General features: G+C 41.0%; 1 protein-coding gene across 3 annotated transcripts in view; it reads left to right on the forward strand.

Moving 5' to 3' along the window:
• Positions 1-624: 624 nt before the first annotated feature.
• The window catches only part of KCMF1 (potassium channel modulatory factor 1), a 44,943-nt gene continuing 26,873 nt past the window's right edge, over positions 625-18,694 (forward strand). The window contains exon 1 of one of the 3 annotated variants that reach the window (XM_033520372.1): positions 625-765. In XM_033520372.1, coding sequence (XP_033376263.1) covers positions 732-765 — 34 coding nt within the window. In that variant the 5' untranslated portion in view covers positions 625-731. Of the gene's footprint in view, positions 766-3,175; positions 3,726-4,435; positions 4,461-18,694 lie in introns of those variants that run through there. The other 2 variants (XM_015614876.1, XM_019005317.1) reach the window with 2 other exon arrangements.

Below are 18,694 nucleotides of genomic sequence, written 5' to 3' on the forward strand. Positions count from 1 at the left end.
AAGATTCATCCACCCCAAAACCTTATAAACCTAACAAATCTTTCTTTCTCATTCTGCCTGTGGAATAACAGCATGTGGGTTTGAGAAACAGCATTGTTCAAAACCAGGACAGTATAAGTTATTAATTATCAAGATAATACTAAGAAAATAATATTTTCTACTGGTGGCCATGACCTTGTAAAGGGCATTCAAATTCTTTTATATATCTCTTTGCACATACAGACAGAGTTGCCACATCCTAACCACTGAGAACCTGATCATCTTACATTTGCAGTATTTGATATATTTGACAATCAGCAAAATTCCCATCTTTATACATATATAATACAGATGTTTTCTACACACTGCTACACACTGCTACACACACAGAATACTTCCAAAAGTACCAAGGCTTTTATCTATACTTGTGGGAGGATAGATTGTGCTGAAAGTGATCTTGCCCCTGATAAATTGCAGCTGTGTTAATCACCAAAGAGTGGGAACAGCCTTGGCCTCACAGCTATGTCCAATAAGGATGGGAGTTATAAAAGAGTGGATTAGCTAGTTGAGAGGCAGTTGGAGTTTGCTGGCTGTGCTGTGAGGGGGGAAGGGTCAGGCAGCCATGTAAGGGACTGAAAGGGTAAGATGCTGTACAAGGATAGATAGGGTCTGGTAGCTGTGCTAGGGACAGAAAGGAGCTAGCTGGTCCTGCAAAAGGAAGAGAGAAGAAGGAAAGAAAGAGCTGGTGCCACATGGAGCTGCCTGTGGGAAGATTACAAAAAAAAGGTATGAGAGCTTTTAGATAACAAGAGGCTGATGCTTGGAACCTTCTTTGGCATCAACACCAGCTCAAGGTATGTGCTGTCATATATTGTGCCCTTGGCCTCAAGATGCAGGCCTTAATGCAAGAAAGCAGGAAATAACAGGATTACAGTTTTAATTTTGCCCTTCAAGTCTACAAAGGTGGAGAAGACACCACACAAAAGGCACCATGTGCACTCAAGGGACATTTGTCTGAGTAATGCTTAATAGAAAAAAGTTTATTGAGCTGGTTTTTAACTGAAGTGTGGTGAAACAAGATGATTAGATCAAGGATTTCCATGATTAAGCATAGAATCTTCCAGGTCCCACTGAAATACCCAACATACAATCTGTATTTTATTAGATGCATGGGGAGAAGCTCCTGTAGCAGGTCACTCTTGTCTAACAGGACAAAACCTAGCATAGCATCATAGTGCTCAGAGTGAGGACAATTATCCTCAGGAGGAACCACAGTCTCACACAGAAATGAAATATTTCTAGCCAGCCAAGTTACTAGCTTGCTCTTCTAGGAACTGAAAGGGAGCAACTGGTGGTCTGTATTTTGCATATGAGTGAAATAATTGCCATTTGCATTTAAAATTGTTGGTGAAAAAATAAAGTAGTAAAATGCACATTACTCACTTCTCCAGTCTGTGCACTGTTGCTGTGAAATGCTGGCAGGATAGGTACAACTCTGCCACCAGAACTAGACTGCAATGAACACTCAAAGACATGCTTTCATAGTTTGGTAGTGAGTATTATGACAGCTGCAAGGTGCTCTTCAGGTTTTTGTCATCTGTGGTATACTTGCACCCTTTTTGCATGGTCATTGATGTCCCGCCTGCTTTCACAAGCAGTGAGGTCATTGGCTCCTATCAAAATGGTCCTCAAAATTATCTCCGTTTTCTCCTACAGCTTATCCAATTCACAGGTATTGCTTGTTGCCACTGGAATTTTAGGCTTTTGGATCCAGGTTATCTTCCCAGTAGGAACTGTTTATGAAACTGCATGTAGCTAAAGGAGAGCTGGATGTGAACCAGGTGGTCAGAAACGAACGCCTTTGTACCAGGAACAAACAATGCATGTAAAGTGTCAAGCAGAGGCTGTATAATGCAATTATAAGCAGAAATATACATGTATAATGCAATTATAAGCAGAAAAATAATGTAATTGGCAAGGGAGGTGGTGCCAGGAATGAGGTTGGCGCTTCCTCCTTTCAATACCTTCTGGTTCATTCCTGCCTTTCCCAGCACCTTGATACTTAAGGTGCTCTGGTGTAGACTCTCATGGCCTTCAAACCAAGCGAGAAGGTATTTCACCAACATAAACATTTAAGAATTTTGGTGCTGAGGCAAACATATGGAAGCTGTGCTCTAAGACAGTAGAGAAGATAGAGGTGTTGGATTGGCAAAGGGAAAAGATGAAGGAATGCCATGTGCACAGTAGATGGATAACTTAGAGAAAACAAAAGCAGGTGGGAGAATGTAAGAAAGATGGTGCTATTACCATGGATGGAATCTAGGGAAAGGCCAGGAAGTCATAGTAAGAGAGGCAGAAACAAAATGCATGACATATGTCCTCTGTGCATGTGAACCAGGAAAGGAACATGGCCATGTTGCAGGTCATTCACTCCTTTCAAGACTGGCCTGCTTCCATGGAGCGGCAGGAAGCCAATGATGACATGATGAGAAGTCCTCATGGTGTGGACAGACCAAGACACTTGTCTGGAGTACAGGGCCTCGAGGGGAAACCATATGAGAAGTGGCTGAGGTCCCTGGGTCTGTTCAGCCTGGATGAGACTGAGGGGATACCTCGTTGCTGTCTACAACCTCCTCATAAGGGGATGAGGGGGAGCAGACACTGATCTCTTTATCTGTTATGACCAGTGACTATAGCTGAAGGCACAGCATGAGGTTTTGTCGGGGGAGGTTTAGGCTGAACATTAGTTTCCTAACCTAGGGGGTGGTTGGGCATTGGAACAAGCTCCCCAGGGAAATGGTCACAGCTCCAAGCCCGAGAGAGTTCAAGAAGCATTGGAAAACGCTCTCAGGCACATGGTGCCATTCATAGGGCTGCCCTATGCAGGGCCAGGAGCTTGACTTGAAGATCCTTGTCACGTTCCTTCCAACTCAAGCTATGCTGTGATTCAATGAGTGGGACAGTACACAGCATTCCGTGGGCATCATCTTTACAGAGCTAGAGTTGAACTGAAGGACGCTTCTGGCAGGCCTGACAAAGGCGGGACGCGGAAAAAAAACAAACACGGAGAGACTCCAGCCCTGTGTCTGAAGCTCACCAAATCTGTTAGAGAATGAGTAACGCCATAAGTGATGGAACGCCGGCTTAGGACATGCGCCCAGCTGTTCTCTGCCCCTCTTTCTCCGCTCCTTTTACATAAAAGAGCTGATTAATGCGTGTCCTTCGGGTCAGGCCGGTGCTAGGTTCCGTTACCTTGGTCGCTTCCTTGCCCCGGGCGGCCCTGGCCCGGCAGCCCGCGCGGGAGGGCCGCCGCCCTGCCGGGGAGTTTCCTCTTCCTCCAGCAGCTCGGCCGGGGCGGGAGGAGGAAGGGGAAGGGATAGGGGCCGGGGCCGGGAAGGCTCCAGCGCGGCCGCCGCCGTCGCTGGTGCGGCAGGGGCGGAGCGGCGCGGGAGGCGGCGCCAGCGGCCGGCGGGGCCCGGAGTCACCGTGTCACGGCGCCCGGGAAGCCGTTGCCGCCGGATCCGCCCCCCGCAGGGCGAGCGAGGAGGCAGGAGGAGGAGGAGAAGGGAGGCCAGCTCCTCGCCGCCTCTTGTGTTTTCGCCCCCTTCCCGGCCCAGCCCCAGCCCCTCTCCTCTCGCACCGGGGCGGCGGCGGGGGGCGAGGCCGCAGCGGCGCCCGAGCTGCCCGCGGGAGCCCCGGGACGGGCCTGGGCCGCCGTCTCTGGAGTAGGATGTCCCGACATGAAGGTGAGCGGCGCGGGCCGCCCAGGCCGCTCTCGGCGGCGGCGGCGGGGCCCGGCCCGGCGGCCTTGGGGGCCGATCATCATCATGGCGCCGCCGGGAGCAGGGCCCGGGGCCCGGCGGCGGAAGGAAGGAGAGGCCCCGTCGGGCGGGCCGCGCTCTGCAGTGTCATAGCGGGGGAGGCCGGTACGGCCCGTTCACCGCGCGGCCTCCGCCGGGCGGGGCCGGAGCCGCAGGTACGGCCGGCGGGGGGGGCCGAGCAGCCCCGCTCCTCCGCCCGAAGGACGGGCGGAGCGAGGTGCGGCGCCCCCGGCGGGCCCGGCCGCCGTGGGTGGGCGGTGGCGCGGGGCGGCCCTGCCGACGTGTCGGCCGCCGCCGCGGCGGGTCCGGCCGGGCTCCGCACCCCAGGGCCCCCCTGGGTGCGGGGAAGCGGGGCCCGGGGCAGGAGTGTGCGGGCGGCCTGCCTGGCGCTGACGAGGGGTGGTTTGTGTTCTGGTGGCCCCGGGATCTGCTCGTTTTACTGTAGGTTTTGCCTTGCGGCCGAGGAGGCCGGTGCTGGTGTAGTAGTGGCATGTTTTGAGGCCGCCGGAGAAACGTGTTCTGTGTGCTGCTTGCCTCTGGTCCTGTTGTGTTTACCGCCGTGGAGGAGTTCAGTGGGTAGTTAGTCAGAAGGAGCAGGGTGGAGGAAGAGATGGAAGCTAAGAAAGGCATTCCTGCAGGAAGATGGGAGTATGAAACAAGATGAGAAAGTTGCTCGGCTTTTCCGCAATTGTTTACCGGCCGATAAAGTGTTTGGACTAGTATTCTAGAAAACCAGGGGTTGTCATCTGAAAAGGCAGCATTCTGCAATGTTAGGAACTTAATTCAATATTGTCTTCATTATCTCTTATCTAATTTATCATTTCTCTGTTTCTTCTAATCTTAAAACATTTTGACAGAAACATAGGAGAATTCGGTATTTGTGGCTTATACTGCTGGCTTCTAGTTAGTAGCTTGATTCTAGGCAGTGTTGTACATGTGGTGGGTTTTTGGTGTGTGTCGCAGTACATTACAGACTTCTTGTTTGTGCAGGTGTGTGTGCATCTCTATCAAAGAATTGTCTTCCCCGAATCCACTAACTTTTTTCGATTATTTACTTTTTAAAGCTTAGTAGGACTGCTGCTTTTTCTCCCCTCCCCTCCCCCCCCCGCATTCATGGCTTCCCAGGAGGGTGGAGATGGATTTCTTTATGGTTAAAGATGTAGTTTTTAACTAAAATGAAATTATCATCACAAAGTTGCTATAGGTGGTGATGTGGTAGGATTATGTAGTCTGTAAGTATCTGCTGTCATGCATGTATTCATAATACTCTCTTTAATGTACAGTAGAGGAATACAGGCTTTCTGAACTTGAACGGGTCAAAATTACGGAAGTTTTATCATAGTGACAAGTGGTATACGTTGTTCTTTAGTAGTTTTCAGTGACAAGTGCATGGACTATGTGATATGTGTTAAAAAGAGTGTCAGCTTTGTCTTTTTGTTAAAATAGAATTTGAAAGTAGGTTTTCTTGTATTTTTTCTTATGGTGACTGTAGCATGAATTTTCCTGCTAGATGTTTGTAGCAGGGAAAATTACATTTCCTCTCTGATAGTTGTTGGTGATTTTGAAGGAGTGACTGTTAATGATACTGGGCTTTATATTCTCTTTCCAAAGCAAATTAATTTAGACACACCTAGTTAGAAAAAAAGAGATAATTGCTTAATTAATTACCTAATTGGTAAGCATGTGTGAGTTTTGATAGTTTTGGATCCTGGATGTAGACTTCTCAGGTGTGTGTGTGAACAAATAATGATTCCTGAAACCATGAGAACACTGTGAGATTAAAAATGACAATCAGTGTATCTTTGTGATTTTTTTATTTTTTTTAGCTAGTCTGTGTCTTAATTTCTCAGTTTCCTCTTACTTCACACTTCAGATGTGTTATTTTAAGCAACTTTAGTTACAGGGGTAGAATAACACATATTAGTATGGGAGGGATGGTTTTCCAACTTTATGGAGAAGAGGTTTGGGGCCTTGATTTTGGTAGAACTCTGGAAATCCATAGAAACCATATACTCAATAAGAAAGGCAATTTTTGCTTCAGAACAGCGAAAGGTTTTTCAAAGGTGACAGGTTTTGATCCAGTATGAGCAATTTGGGGATGGCTGTCTTGGAAGAATATGGTTATAGGGAAAAAACAAACTTTAATCATGTTTATGTGAATTTTTTTTTCTGTGTACTTTCTTTAAAATGGTCCGTACACAAAGTTACAAACAAGATTTATTGATATTTCTTGACAGAATTGGGATGCTGTACTAGTTTCATGGTGGAAAAGTGTGCATCTGGATTTGTAAATGCAGGAGAGGTTAGAATTCTAAAGGCTTAGGACTTCATCAGATGCTTTACAGCCTACTTTGAGATTTATACTTACTTTCCATTTGGCGGCTTTCTTGACTGCTTGTTTGGTATAATAATCTCTGCAAAACAATTTTGTGGTACTTCGGTTAGTTAGTTCTGTTGTTTTTTTTAAAGTGAGATTTTGTTATCCTTCACAAAGAGTTTGACCGTAGCCTGCCTTATCACTGTGCTCTCATTTCAACATGAGGTGCAGACTCCTGTTTCTCCTAAATCCAGGAAAATAGACACCAACTAGAATTTGAATTTGTTACTTTTTTGGATGTGTTTATTCAGTGTTCAAGAGACTTCCTTGGTAATGCTGTCAAAAGTTAAGTATTTATCTCTCGGTATTACTAGGCTCTTCTAATTTTTCAAAACCATTTTTTTTCTGTGATTTGGTGTTAATAGGCTAGTTAAAAGCTTTGCCTTTGGTTTTGTAGAATGAAACACGAGGTCATTCCCTGGTCTTGGATTTCATGTTGTTCCCTTTATAGGAACAATATGCTGTGTTTCTCTGGGTTAGGCCCTCTGTGGAGGAATATATGGTGGTGTAATGTTTGGCAGTCTACAAGGAACAGGTAGGTAATTTTTTTTACGCTCTGGAAAGTTTACCAGAAGGTATTTTTCTTACAGGTTATGTCTTTTTGTGAACATGTATCTGGCAATGATTCTCTTATTTGGCAGTAGCCACCACCCAGGACAGCAGAAAAATTGAGACTTGCAGATTCCAGGAATATCATTACAAGACCATTTTTGCAACTTGTTTTGTGGAACTAGGTCGCAACAGCATTAACTGGCCTGGGTTCAGATTCCCTACAGCTGGCATCTCCAGAGGGCTCCCAGTTCCATATCACCTGCATCACTTAGTTCTCCATCTCTCCTGCTCTGTGCCTCACTCCCAGACCCAGTTCCATCCTTTGCTGCTTTTTCTCACTAAAGGAGGTAGTCTTAAAGCTTCAAAGAGCTGTCAGCAGTGCTGGGGTTTTTTGCTGGTCCCCATTTGTCAGCATTTCTTATGAATCAGCAAAAGTCTGCAGTCCCACCTGCAGATCCTAGTCCCACGTGAAGTAAATTGTGAATGGATGGTGGTAAGGCTAGGTAATGGCTAGGAAGGGATGGCAGTGACTGTCAGGATCACGTGGCCTTTCCAAATATTCTCCTCTGTCTTTGAGATCCTTTTAGCAGAGGGAGCCAGCGTTTCTGTTCTTCTTTTCTTTGTGTGTATACGTAAATGTGTTGAAGAGATACTGAAATCAAGTGCTTACTTGTAGTAGAAAGGTAGATAAGTAAATCTTAAAAAAGAAATTGAAAATGAGGAAATCATAGTTGCAGTTTAACACATACCAACCACTTGAAAACCATTAGTATAAGGGTAATGTTAGCTCTAGTCCACTAGCTGTACAGTGAAAAGATTGGGAGTCTGGTTAATGATGTTTCCTATAAGGTCATAATATAAAACATAAAACTTGATCTGAAACAAACTTTTTGAAAGCATTAATAGCAAGAGTAATTTCTGCCCTTTGTAATGATGCAATAGTTGTGTCATACTTGAGCTGCTATAGAAGGGTACTACAAACTCCCATCACAATAATGCTCAGCGTATAATAATGCTCATCAGTTGATGTATAACTTAATACTTCCTATAGCGTCAGTTATAAAGGTGCCACACAATTTGCAGAATTAATATATTTTTTGCATGTAAAACTTCTAATTCTCTTAACAAGACTACATATTTTTGGTACAAAGTAGTCAAGAGACAGTGTTGAAGTATGACATGTAGCAATGAAATGTGCACCTGTAAGACCAGTTACAACTTGCTGCCTTCCAATGCTTACTTTGCTTGCATCTTCTCCAAACAAGGAGTTTGCTATTTCACAATACAGAATAATAATTTCTTTCATATGTTGCTGCCACTGAGATGTATTTTGTAGAAAGTCCAGATTAAGTTGTACATGTAAGATAAAACAGTGAGTTTTTTTTTAATTCATACTAGTATTTGAGTCTGCCAAAGCATTTTCTAACTGTATATGCAAAGCGTTTCATACTCTTGTTAGTTCTATTCTATGGCAGCATATTAATGCATCTAATTGCAGATGTAGTGTAGTATTTGAAAATTAGTTAGTTATTAGTTAATTTGACTAGCAAGAGATGTGTTTAGGCACAAAAAATGTTAATATTAAATGTAAACAGCTTCAAATGTGATTGGAACTATTCGAACACAATAATTTGCTTTTTTATTAAATTTGTTTGATTTCAGTAGGAAACTGAATCACCCTTTAATGATAAAAAGCTGGAAAAAGAAGTAATATTTTAACTGGCAAGATACTTTCTGGCTTTATGGAAGCTAGATTTTAAAACAAGGGTTCTGGTTCTGGTTTAGGAACCTGTGTGAACCAAGCTTCCACTGTTCCTGCAGAGTCTGAACAAGGCCCTCCAAAATGTTTGTAAAGGGAGACTGTTTTTTCTCTCAGGACTTCATAAAAACTAATGACAACTTCATGGGAAATGGGAGAAAAATAGTAGATTTAAATTATCAATGTTGAAAGGCTGATAGCCTCTATCTTAAGCTGGAAAACTGGAACAGAGCTGTAATACTTCTAACATTATTAGGTGGGGTTGAAGAGAGAAGACAAACAGTGGAAAAGCTCTTCCAAATGTTGATTTGAACAAGAAGGGGTTCAGGGGAAATTTGTGGAACCATGAAAATTGCTTGAGTGGTACTGGACAAATAAAATTCATACATGTAAAGTAAAAGGAAAGGTTTTCAAATACTTTTGATACTTTACTGCTAACATTTAAGGGAGAGTTGTTGGTGTCACCTGCTGTTAATTGTTGTATCATCATTGTTATATTATTTCTGTTACTGTTAAATATGAAACCAAAGCAGCAACTGCAGTGTTAGTAAATTCAAGAAGCTGCTGGGCACAGCAGCATATTTGAAGAATGTTGCTCAAGAATTGGGATATAACAGAGACAAGTTTCAGAGACACCAATAACTCAACCTCATTGGAGTATCTTTACTTTGTACACAGCTGCTTATTGTCTACTCCACACCACCTTGCATCCTTTAGAGTGTGCAGAAGGGTTCGACCACCACTCAGTGTTTTTGACTGTACAGCAAATGAGTAGATAGAGACATTACAGAAAGAAAGGATGGCCAAGGTGTTGACAGTGGAGCTTTATTGTGAAAAGGTGGATCAACTGTCCTGTTCTCTGTTGCAGTTCATGTGAACTGCTAGGTGAGTTACTTTGTCAGGAATTCACAGGTAGCTGTTTGCTGTTTGTTCCTTATGAAGACCTGATCTGGGATTTTGGGATCTGAGCATTCACAGACTGAGCAGTGAGCTTTGGAAAAACACTTAGTTGTAGAAAATCAAGAATTATTAAAAATCCATAGTTTGGCATCTCAGATTGGGTGATTGAGTTCAGCAGACTTGAAATTTTATTCTTTACATCCTGTGGTTTCCTTCTATTTCAAGAGAAGTGAGATCTTGCTTAGAAGTGTTGTTGAAGTTAATTCATTGATGTTTGGGCTGCCCTGAAATGCTGTAGATAAAATGCTTACAGATACTCAGTGCAAATGTTTTTGAACTCTGTGATAACCAAGGGCTGAGGCTGACTAAGGAAGACAAAACAAACGGGGACTTTCATGTTTGTTTACTAACATTGTACATGCTGGTGCACTGATTAAGGTGGTATTTTTTAAGAAAGGAATATAATTGTGTTAAATGACATCTGATAGATTCTGACCGTAGATTGATACTAGGGATATGTAAATTTTCGTATAAGGTAGTGAGCATTCATGGGTTTTGTTCCTGGAATCATTTGGGCTAAACCCTGCACATGCAATGTGTTCTTCCCCTCTACAGGACATAGAACAGATGAGCAGATTTAGGTTCTGAAAATAGAGACGTAATAGAGAAGGAATATACAAAACTTTAGCTATAGGCAGAAGTGTTGCTCACCTATACAGAAACAACATTGAGGTACTGTGAGCAGTTCAGAAAACTCAGAGTGCTGTTACTGAATCAGGATGTAAGGATGTGTGAGGGGAATTACTGCATGGACAGAAATTGAAAAGGTGTTTGCCTCAAAAAGGCTAATAGAGAATCTGAAAGAAAGGCATTACTGCATAAAAGGTAATCTGTGATCTCCCTTTTCAAATACAAGAAGAAATCTCATGAATTCTATGGGAGAAATAAAATTGAACTGCTTTTTTGTACACTCTGTGATGAGATTATGGAGATTTTTATTTATTGTTCTTGCAGCTACCTCATATCCAGATTCAACAGTTAAAGCTTTAAATTTGATCTTAAACTTTCTGTTCTAGGTATTTTAACTACTTCAATATAAATGTGGCTATCAAGGATCTTAAATCTTAGCTCCCTCTCACTTGAGTGTTTTGTTTGAACTTACTCCAACAGTTTTCCGTATATCTAGTCCTAATGCTTATCCACATTTTTTTCTTTGTGTAGCATTTTGATACAGTAAAGTAAGAGCATTTGGAATTCAGTGTGAGGCATAAAGACAAGCTCATTAGTTTCACTGTTTCAGAAAATATGTATAAACCTAATGTTTCAGTTCAGATCTACTTGAAAAGTTGAGTGTGGTGTATTACCATTTACTAAGTTTAGACATGAGATCTGTGCTGAGTAAAAATTGTGAGGCAGCATCACAGAAGCCTTGGAATTGTGTATCAGAGGCATGTGCAGGTAATGGGTTTATTTCTACCACTTGAAATGAATTGTTCTAGTTTTGAATTAATTTTTAAGTGTGACTAGAAGAAATCGGTGGAGCCTCTGACATGTTAGGAAAAAATGATTCCACCTTATCTGCCAGATTTGTTCTGAGAATGTAGTTTAAGTTGATAAGGTGAGGATAGATGCATTTACTTGATGAAATTTCTGTTTTCTTTTGTTTTTAATGTTTAAATATTTGTAAAAAATTTTAGGTGTCATCTATGATTTTCTTTTTGAGTGTTCCTTTTTGTTGCTCATCACCCTGCAGTGAATTTCTGTTTGTGCTAGTTCTTTCTGTTGTGATTACTTTATTTGGAGCTTCTAGAGACTGTCTCTAAAAATCACCCCATTTTCAGTTGGAGACCTCTGTACATCTTTTTTGTTGCAATAAACTTGGAACCTGGACACAAGAGACTGTGATGTTTCTCCCATGTGCACAAGGGATATCTGGCGTAGATTTGTCTTGCCAATAGGCAGTCAGCAAAGTCTCCTACAGGTAAAAATTAGTGGTCTTGTACTCCATTGCAGTGAATTTTATAGATGTAAGGCCATTCCAATTTTTTTATTCCTTGGGACATTTCACTAGTATATATATTGTTTGTAGCTATCACTTCATATTAAGTCCCCATAGTACTTAAAATTTGTCTTTAATTTTACATTTTTACCAAAATACTGTTGATCCTGTTCTGCATTTGATTTGTACCATCCCACTATCATCACTGACAAAATGCAGATGAAGAAAAATAATTAAAACATGTTTAAAAAATAGACTGCAAAAGTAAGATAAAACAACAGACAAAGTTCTAAAAGAAAAATTGTAACTGCATTTTTTTTTCTTACCTCAGGTCAGATTTGGTCTTTCCCCTTCTGCCACTTCCTGGTGCCAGATTCTTTTTGGGAGGCAATGTTTCTTGTCTTGACTGACAAGAGGTGCTGTCTCTGGTAGGATAAATTATCTTTGCTTTCTTTCTGTCTTTGATTTCTTATCCTTTACCCTCTTACTTTGTTGTCATTCTTTCTTCCCCTTGGCTGTGCTCTCACTTTCCTAATTTCCTCCTTTGAGTGCTCTGGTGTGGGATTTTCGACAACCCCTTGGGAAGCTGTAGACCCCTGTTGGGTGGAAGTGCAATAGAAATTTAATGCCTACCTCTCTAAGCCTCTTTGAAAAGCAGAGTTCTGGTGTTCCTTGGTGCACAACGTGCCCTTGCTTGTTTCAGAAAAAAACTGTTGCTGGAAAGGTTTTAGGCAGCTGGATACCGAGATGGATTTGTGTTTTGTTTTTTGTTGGCTGATTAGATGAGGTACCTTTAGTAGTGAAAGTTTTACTAGGTTATGGCTGATGTGGTCTTTAATTATTTCTTGAGCAGAGTGACTGTTTACAAAAAACAGTTGATTCCTAGTGTAAATGCTATTTGCTATTAGCTTATTGATACTAAAGCAGCCAATGTTCTTGACTGAAGGTGATTTCTAATGGCTCCTTCTATGAGACTGTATTTACTTAAATATTTGAAAGAATTAGGTGAAGTCTATGTACAAACAGTGTAGAAATCAGCATAAATTAATGTGACAGATAAAAAGTATTCATATTAAGGTTGTAATTTTAAACAAATTTCTAGAACAGTTTTCAGACCAACAGAGTTGTTTTCTGGATGCTTGATGTTATGGGAGGAACTTCATGGCACTTTCTGGAAATAAACACCTGGGTGCATGCCTAGAACAACATAAGAATTACTTAGCAGATGAATAGCGGCATTCTGGAGGTGCCTGGTTGGAGAGCAGTGCTGTGAGCTGTTAAACAGGTGATACTCTGGGCACCTGATAGGTGTCTCAAGTGTCCTAGCTCCAGCAACAATAGATCATACATGATTTTCAAGGTCACAAATTCATTAGTATATAGTCATGTAAGGACATTTTGTGTGATTGTCAATAACGTTTGTCTTCATCTGCAAATAAATGATTCTGGTAAGAACTGGCAGTTTTTACTGGAAATGTATTTTTGGATATTTACCTCTATGTGTGTTTGTATGTGTGTATGTTAGCTGTACATTCTCAGAAATCACTGTTCACCTGGAATGAATTTTAAACTGCTATGAGTTTTGAATATAAACCCTTGGCAGCTGGACTTTCTTTCATGATAGAATGGAATTAACTCTGAAGAAATCTGTGGTTTGGGCACAAGGACTTCTCTGTGCTCAGGATACCATCACAACACTTCTACTCAACAAAGTAAACGTTTGAATTATTGCATATTTGCATGTGCTTTTAATGTTGGCAGGAATGCTGAGATGTGCCTAACACAAATGGTGTTTAATGTGCAGCTGTTATGTGTATTTCAACATGCAAGCTGAGTTGTGGATTATCTCTGCAAGTGGAAAATCTCTGTAGTGAGAAGCAGCTTATGATCACTGATGAAGTGGATCTGTGAGAGCAACTTTACTGAGAGTAATAGTGTTGGAACAATGGTCACATCTGGACTGACATAATTGTGCCACTGCACCTTCCCAAGTTTCCTCTGTCATTACTTTCTGAGAGTAAATTAAGGCCACTAACTTCAGCCCCTGAATTATTGCTAGTATTACTTTTCACATGTCCAAAGCAGACTCTTTGAAACTAGTTGTGGCAGTGGAAGTAAGTTTGGGAAAGAGATTTCAAGGGTGCCCTTAAAGACATCTAAGCTTCACATAAGTAAGGTGTAGAGAATTCAGAGCTTTCTATGTAATGACTAAGCCCTTTTCAGTCTAGATGTGCATAAGATAGCTCAGATGATTTTAATTCCATACCTGTTTCCTGCTATCATTTATGCTGTTCTCATAAAATGACAGTGTCAGTAAGTGTAGTTTGATCTCAGACTGTGCAGGGGGAAGTCAGTTACTTCTACTGTAAACCATGACCTGTTGATAACATTAATTAGATACCTTGCAGGTTTAAGAAGATGAAGTAGAAACTGCAATTGTTTTGACTCAGGAGTAGGTCAGGCACATTTTCCAGCTCTCTTCTCCCTTGGTTATCTTCAATTTTAGAAAATTCCAAAGACAAATAAAAGCCTATTTGTCTCCCCAAATTGAGAAAGAATGGGTACTGTGATCTGCAGATATCTTTTCCAAGGTTCTTTGCTGTGAGGCCTGTGAAATGCCAGGTAGGATCTGACAACATACAGTGCTCCTTATTCTGAAAGACACTTGTGGTGAGCTGAGAAAACAGCTTGAGATTTTGCTGTAGAAGAATGGCTTTGTAAATGAAGATATACAAATAAAGATTCATTAGAATATAAACTTGTCTTTATAATGCAGATAATTGAATAATTGACTGTTATTAGTAAAACTTGTACTGGTAGAGGTTGCTATTGATTATGGGCTGTTGCAGGTTGCTGTCTAAAGTTTAAGAAGCAGAGAATCTGCCAGATATGAACTCTCAAGTTTAACTTATGTCACATTAAAAAAAATAAATATAAATGGAGGATATTAATAAGTTTTGGGTTATCTCATAGATTGTTAGAATATTATCCAGCTGCTAAGTATTGGAGCCAGTTACTGAGAGTCATCATTCTTACTGTGTCTCAAAGCTCAGCTAATATTTTGTTCCTAGAAGCATTAGGGATTAAAGGAAAATGACCAGAAAGTGAAGGAATAGATTGCTGGGAATTCCATGCCAGAATACCTTTATTTAGCTAAGACTGAAGAACTTCAAGGTGATAATTGAATGAGGTGCAGGACTCCAGGCTCTAACTTTGAGAAGTATTGTGATGTATCTCTTCAGAGGAAGTATTTAATGTCATCTGCTGATAAGCAATCTTTTCATGCTTACATTAAATGTTGTGTTGAGCTTCCAAACCTATTATTCCTTCCTTCTAAATGTCCTTCTTCAAAAATTGTCACTTTTCAAGAAAGCAGACACTTTCTTAGCTGATATAATAGGACATGGCATTAAATGTCTCTAATCAGTAAGATGACATTGCTTGCATGTTCCTTCACAGTGCAAAGCATTTGGAAATCTTGGCCGTGTATAGCAAATTTAAAAGTTCATACTGTCATTTGTTCTAGTTAATTGAAAAACTCTAGAGAAGCTGCTGGACTCAGGAGTATCTCAGAAATTAGAAACTACAGGGGAAATCTGATGGCCTATATTCAGGATTGAACAAGCCTTAGGATTAAAGAAGACGAAACAAGTTGTGTGTAAATAATTGTCCTTCTGTTTTCCTGGCTTTAATTTAATTTAATCCTGCAATAATTGTGGGCATCCTCTAATTGTACACAATAAAAATGGACTCACTGTTGTCTGTACCATAGGCTGTAAGTTACTAAATTTGGGTCTGTTACCTGTACTGAAAGATGTCTGGAAATCAAAAAAACCCGTACAGACCTCTTAGCTGTAAAATATATTTTATGTGGATGGGATGTCAGGTGCATTGGGCATACCTCTTTCATCCTGAAAAATTTTATAGTCTGACAGAACCATTAACTCTGTGAAGGTAAGAAGTTCTGAGTTGCTTCTGAGTGACTGCTGAGAGCTGTATTGGGGAAGTTAGGTAGCTACTAACTCTAGCACATGCGGAAGAACCTGGAAGGAAAATAGCTAATACTTACTGCCTTTTAATAGCTGGTGTGTTGCAACAGTCAGAGGGAACTCAGAAAATCTGTAAAAGTAACAGCTGTCTTGAAGCTGTACCAGGACTTTAGACATCCTTTTCAGCTGAAGGTGTCTCTTCATCCCTGCATCCTAGAGACGTCACCTGGAAGACTGTCAAGGGAAATGGAAGGGTTATTAGGCTCATACCCAACCTTAGTTTACAGTTGCGTAAAGTAGGAGAATTACTCTATTTGTGGTAGCATGTTTGACATCAAACTTTAGAATCCAGCACAGTGTGCCGTGAGGCAGCCTTAAGAAACAATGTACATATTTAAAGTAGGTATTAATTGCAGAAGACGCTAGTTTGAGGATGAGTAATTCTGCTCGTAAACATTTGAGAACTTGAAGAAGCTCAACCTTTAGTGGGTTAAAGCCACCTTTCTGTGTGGAATTCAAGCAGTGGGCAGTGGAGAACAGAGCTTGTAAGTTAGTCTGAAAATGTAATGGAAAACATTGTGCTTCCAAGAGGCAGAAATTGAGGTAAAACAGCTAAAATACTTCTCATATGTCTGCCTTCCCCTGCTTTATTATGTGTTTTCCTCACTATTATCTTCGTATTATAGTTTTTTTTTAATAATAAATTGTTTAAGAACTTTTCAATGACAATCTGTCAGATTTGTTTGTTACACTTAATCATACTGTTTCATACATTTTATAACTGTAGCATGGCACCTGAGCCTGTAGTAAGTAACTGAGGCCTAAGGGGTCTGTGTGTTTGATTATCCCTCTCCTTTTTTCTTAAATCATGAAGTGAGATACGTTTTATCTGTTTTGACAAAATGCTGTATCACTGACACCTGGTTTATTTTGTGGTTCAGCAAATAAAGTAAAACATCTGTGTCTTGTTTAAGAAAATGAGCTAATTACATTAGAAATACTTAAGTACTGAAGAATCGAGCTGTGATCTGCAATTTAGTCATGGGTTTTAGTGTTTAGTGACAGATCAGAAGCTCTTTAGAAAAATTCTGTGACATGTTATTTTCAAATAGAGTGGTTAGTAAATTATTCTTAAACGTAAGTTGGATACATATACAAGATGATCAGAGTTATCAGGGAAATGTTCCAGAACATAGTACTTTGATCATCTTTGGTTCTTTATGCACGTGTAGTTTAAGGGGACAAGAAAAACAAAACTATAGGTAATAAAGCTCAGTGAAACTCCTCCTAGTAAGAAAAACAAGAGGAAAGGTAAGGCATTTGTTATGGCTGACAAATGGTTGTGTTGCCAACACAGGGAACATAAGAGCAACATATAAGAAGTCTTGCTGAGAAGAGCTTGAGGATGCTGGTGAATGAGAGGATGGACATGATCAAAGAGCCCAGAAAGCCAGTTTTATCCTGGGCTGCATCCAAAGCAGTGTGAGCAGCAGGGGAGGGAGGGGATTCTGCCCCTCTGCTCTGGTAACGCTGCACCTGGAACCCTGCATCCAGCTCTGGGGTCCCAGCACAGAAAGGACATGGACCTGTTGCAGTGAGTCCAGAGGAGGCCACCAGATTGATATGGGGGATGGAGCACCTCCTCTATGAAGGAAGGCCAACAGAACAGGAATTGTTCAGCCTGGAAAAGAGGAGGCTTTAGGGGTACCCTAAATGTGGCCTTCTAGTACCTGAAGGGAGCCTCCAAAAATGTTGGGGATGAACTTTCTACAAGAGAGAGTGGCTTCAAACTGAAAGAGGACAGGTTTAGATTAGACGTTAAAAAAACATGCTTTTGAAGATGATGAGGCACTAGAGCAGGTTGCCCAGAGAAGCCATGGATGCCCCATCCCTGTAAGTGTTTATGGCCAGTTTAGATGGGACTTGGAGTAACCTGGTCTAGTGAAAGGTGATGCAACAGGGATTTTGGATCTAGGTGATCTTTAAGGCCTGCCCAACTCAGACCATTCTGTGATTGAATTAGGAAGGAAGTCTATGCCATGAAGAACTGGAAAAAGGAGGAGGGAGGAATGGAACCAGCTCAAAGCCTGATGGAACAAGACTAAATCTTTTTTGCTTTAGGTTACTATATTTCCCACAGTGCTCTTCTGGTATAGCTTTCCTATCATAAGCAATTGTTTCTGGAGACATATTAAGGACTTGAGAAGCAGTTCTATGTAAGAGTGAGAGGAAAAGTTGCCAAGACACTCTGTTTATGTTCAGAGTAAAAAAAAAATGCTTTGAGAAAGCCCAGGATAGAATATTGCAACTACTTAGAAGAATAAATTGTAGGATTTAGCCTCCTCTTTTCCCCTCTTTGTTGTATTCAGAGAGACTTAATTATTTTAACAAGTTATTAGGCTCTTGTTGTGTTAAGGAAAGATAAATTCCTTTTATGATAATGTGATGCAATTCAAAATAGTGATTCTGAAAGTAGTCTTTAACTTTTGTGCTCCTCTCTATGACTTGAGTTGACTGGGAGGAATCCAGGTGTGACTGCCTTGTGTTAGGTATTGCTTTCTTTAATGACGAAAAGAACCCCTTGCTTTTATTTTTCTCCCTGTTCCAACTGCTTTCTAGATGTGTTTTCATGACCTGGAAAGTGTGTATTTCCAGACCACTTGGTGCAAGTCTTTTAGGTCTGAGCTATTATGAGACATGTAATCACAAAGTGTTACTACTAAAGCTGGAGCACTTGCTGCATGCAGACTTTTTCTTACTTTCACTTTTAACTCTGGTTTCCCAGACAGTATTGCCTACTTTTTGCATTGTTACCTGTGATGAATCTTGCCTTTTCCCCATCCCACAGGGCAGGAAAAGCTTGCTATGTTTGCCTACTTGGGTAATGTTTAAAAGGATCTGGAGTGAATTTAATAGTGCAAAATGAGGTAAAACTGAGTGTGTATTCCTTACACTGGAGCTACGTCTAAGGTGTGCCTAAGTAGTTAATTTCGGCTAAGCTTCTCTTAGTCTCTACCAGATGTGGGATTTTTCCTTATCTGCCTGGAACAGTGGCTCCTAGAAAAAGCATTCAAGCATGTTTACTTCTCTGTTTAGCTGGTTTGCATTTCTCAGTTGTCTCCTAAGCTTGATTGGACATGTGTCTTATTCTCCTTGTGTGTTTTTACCCTTTTATGCCACTTTTCATAAATAACAGCAATCCAAAATGTATGAAGGTTTATTTTCTGAGAATGTGATCTTAATTTTTCTAGGGCTCCACAGAGAAGTACCATTTTGTTTGTTTCTTTTTAGGATTTTAGTTTTTTTCATGTCTCTTAT

Source organism: Parus major, chromosome Z (genome assembly GCF_001522545.3).
Source record: "Parus major isolate Abel chromosome Z, Parus_major1.1, whole genome shotgun sequence".
Taxonomy (NCBI): Eukaryota; Metazoa; Chordata; class Aves; order Passeriformes; family Paridae; genus Parus; species Parus major.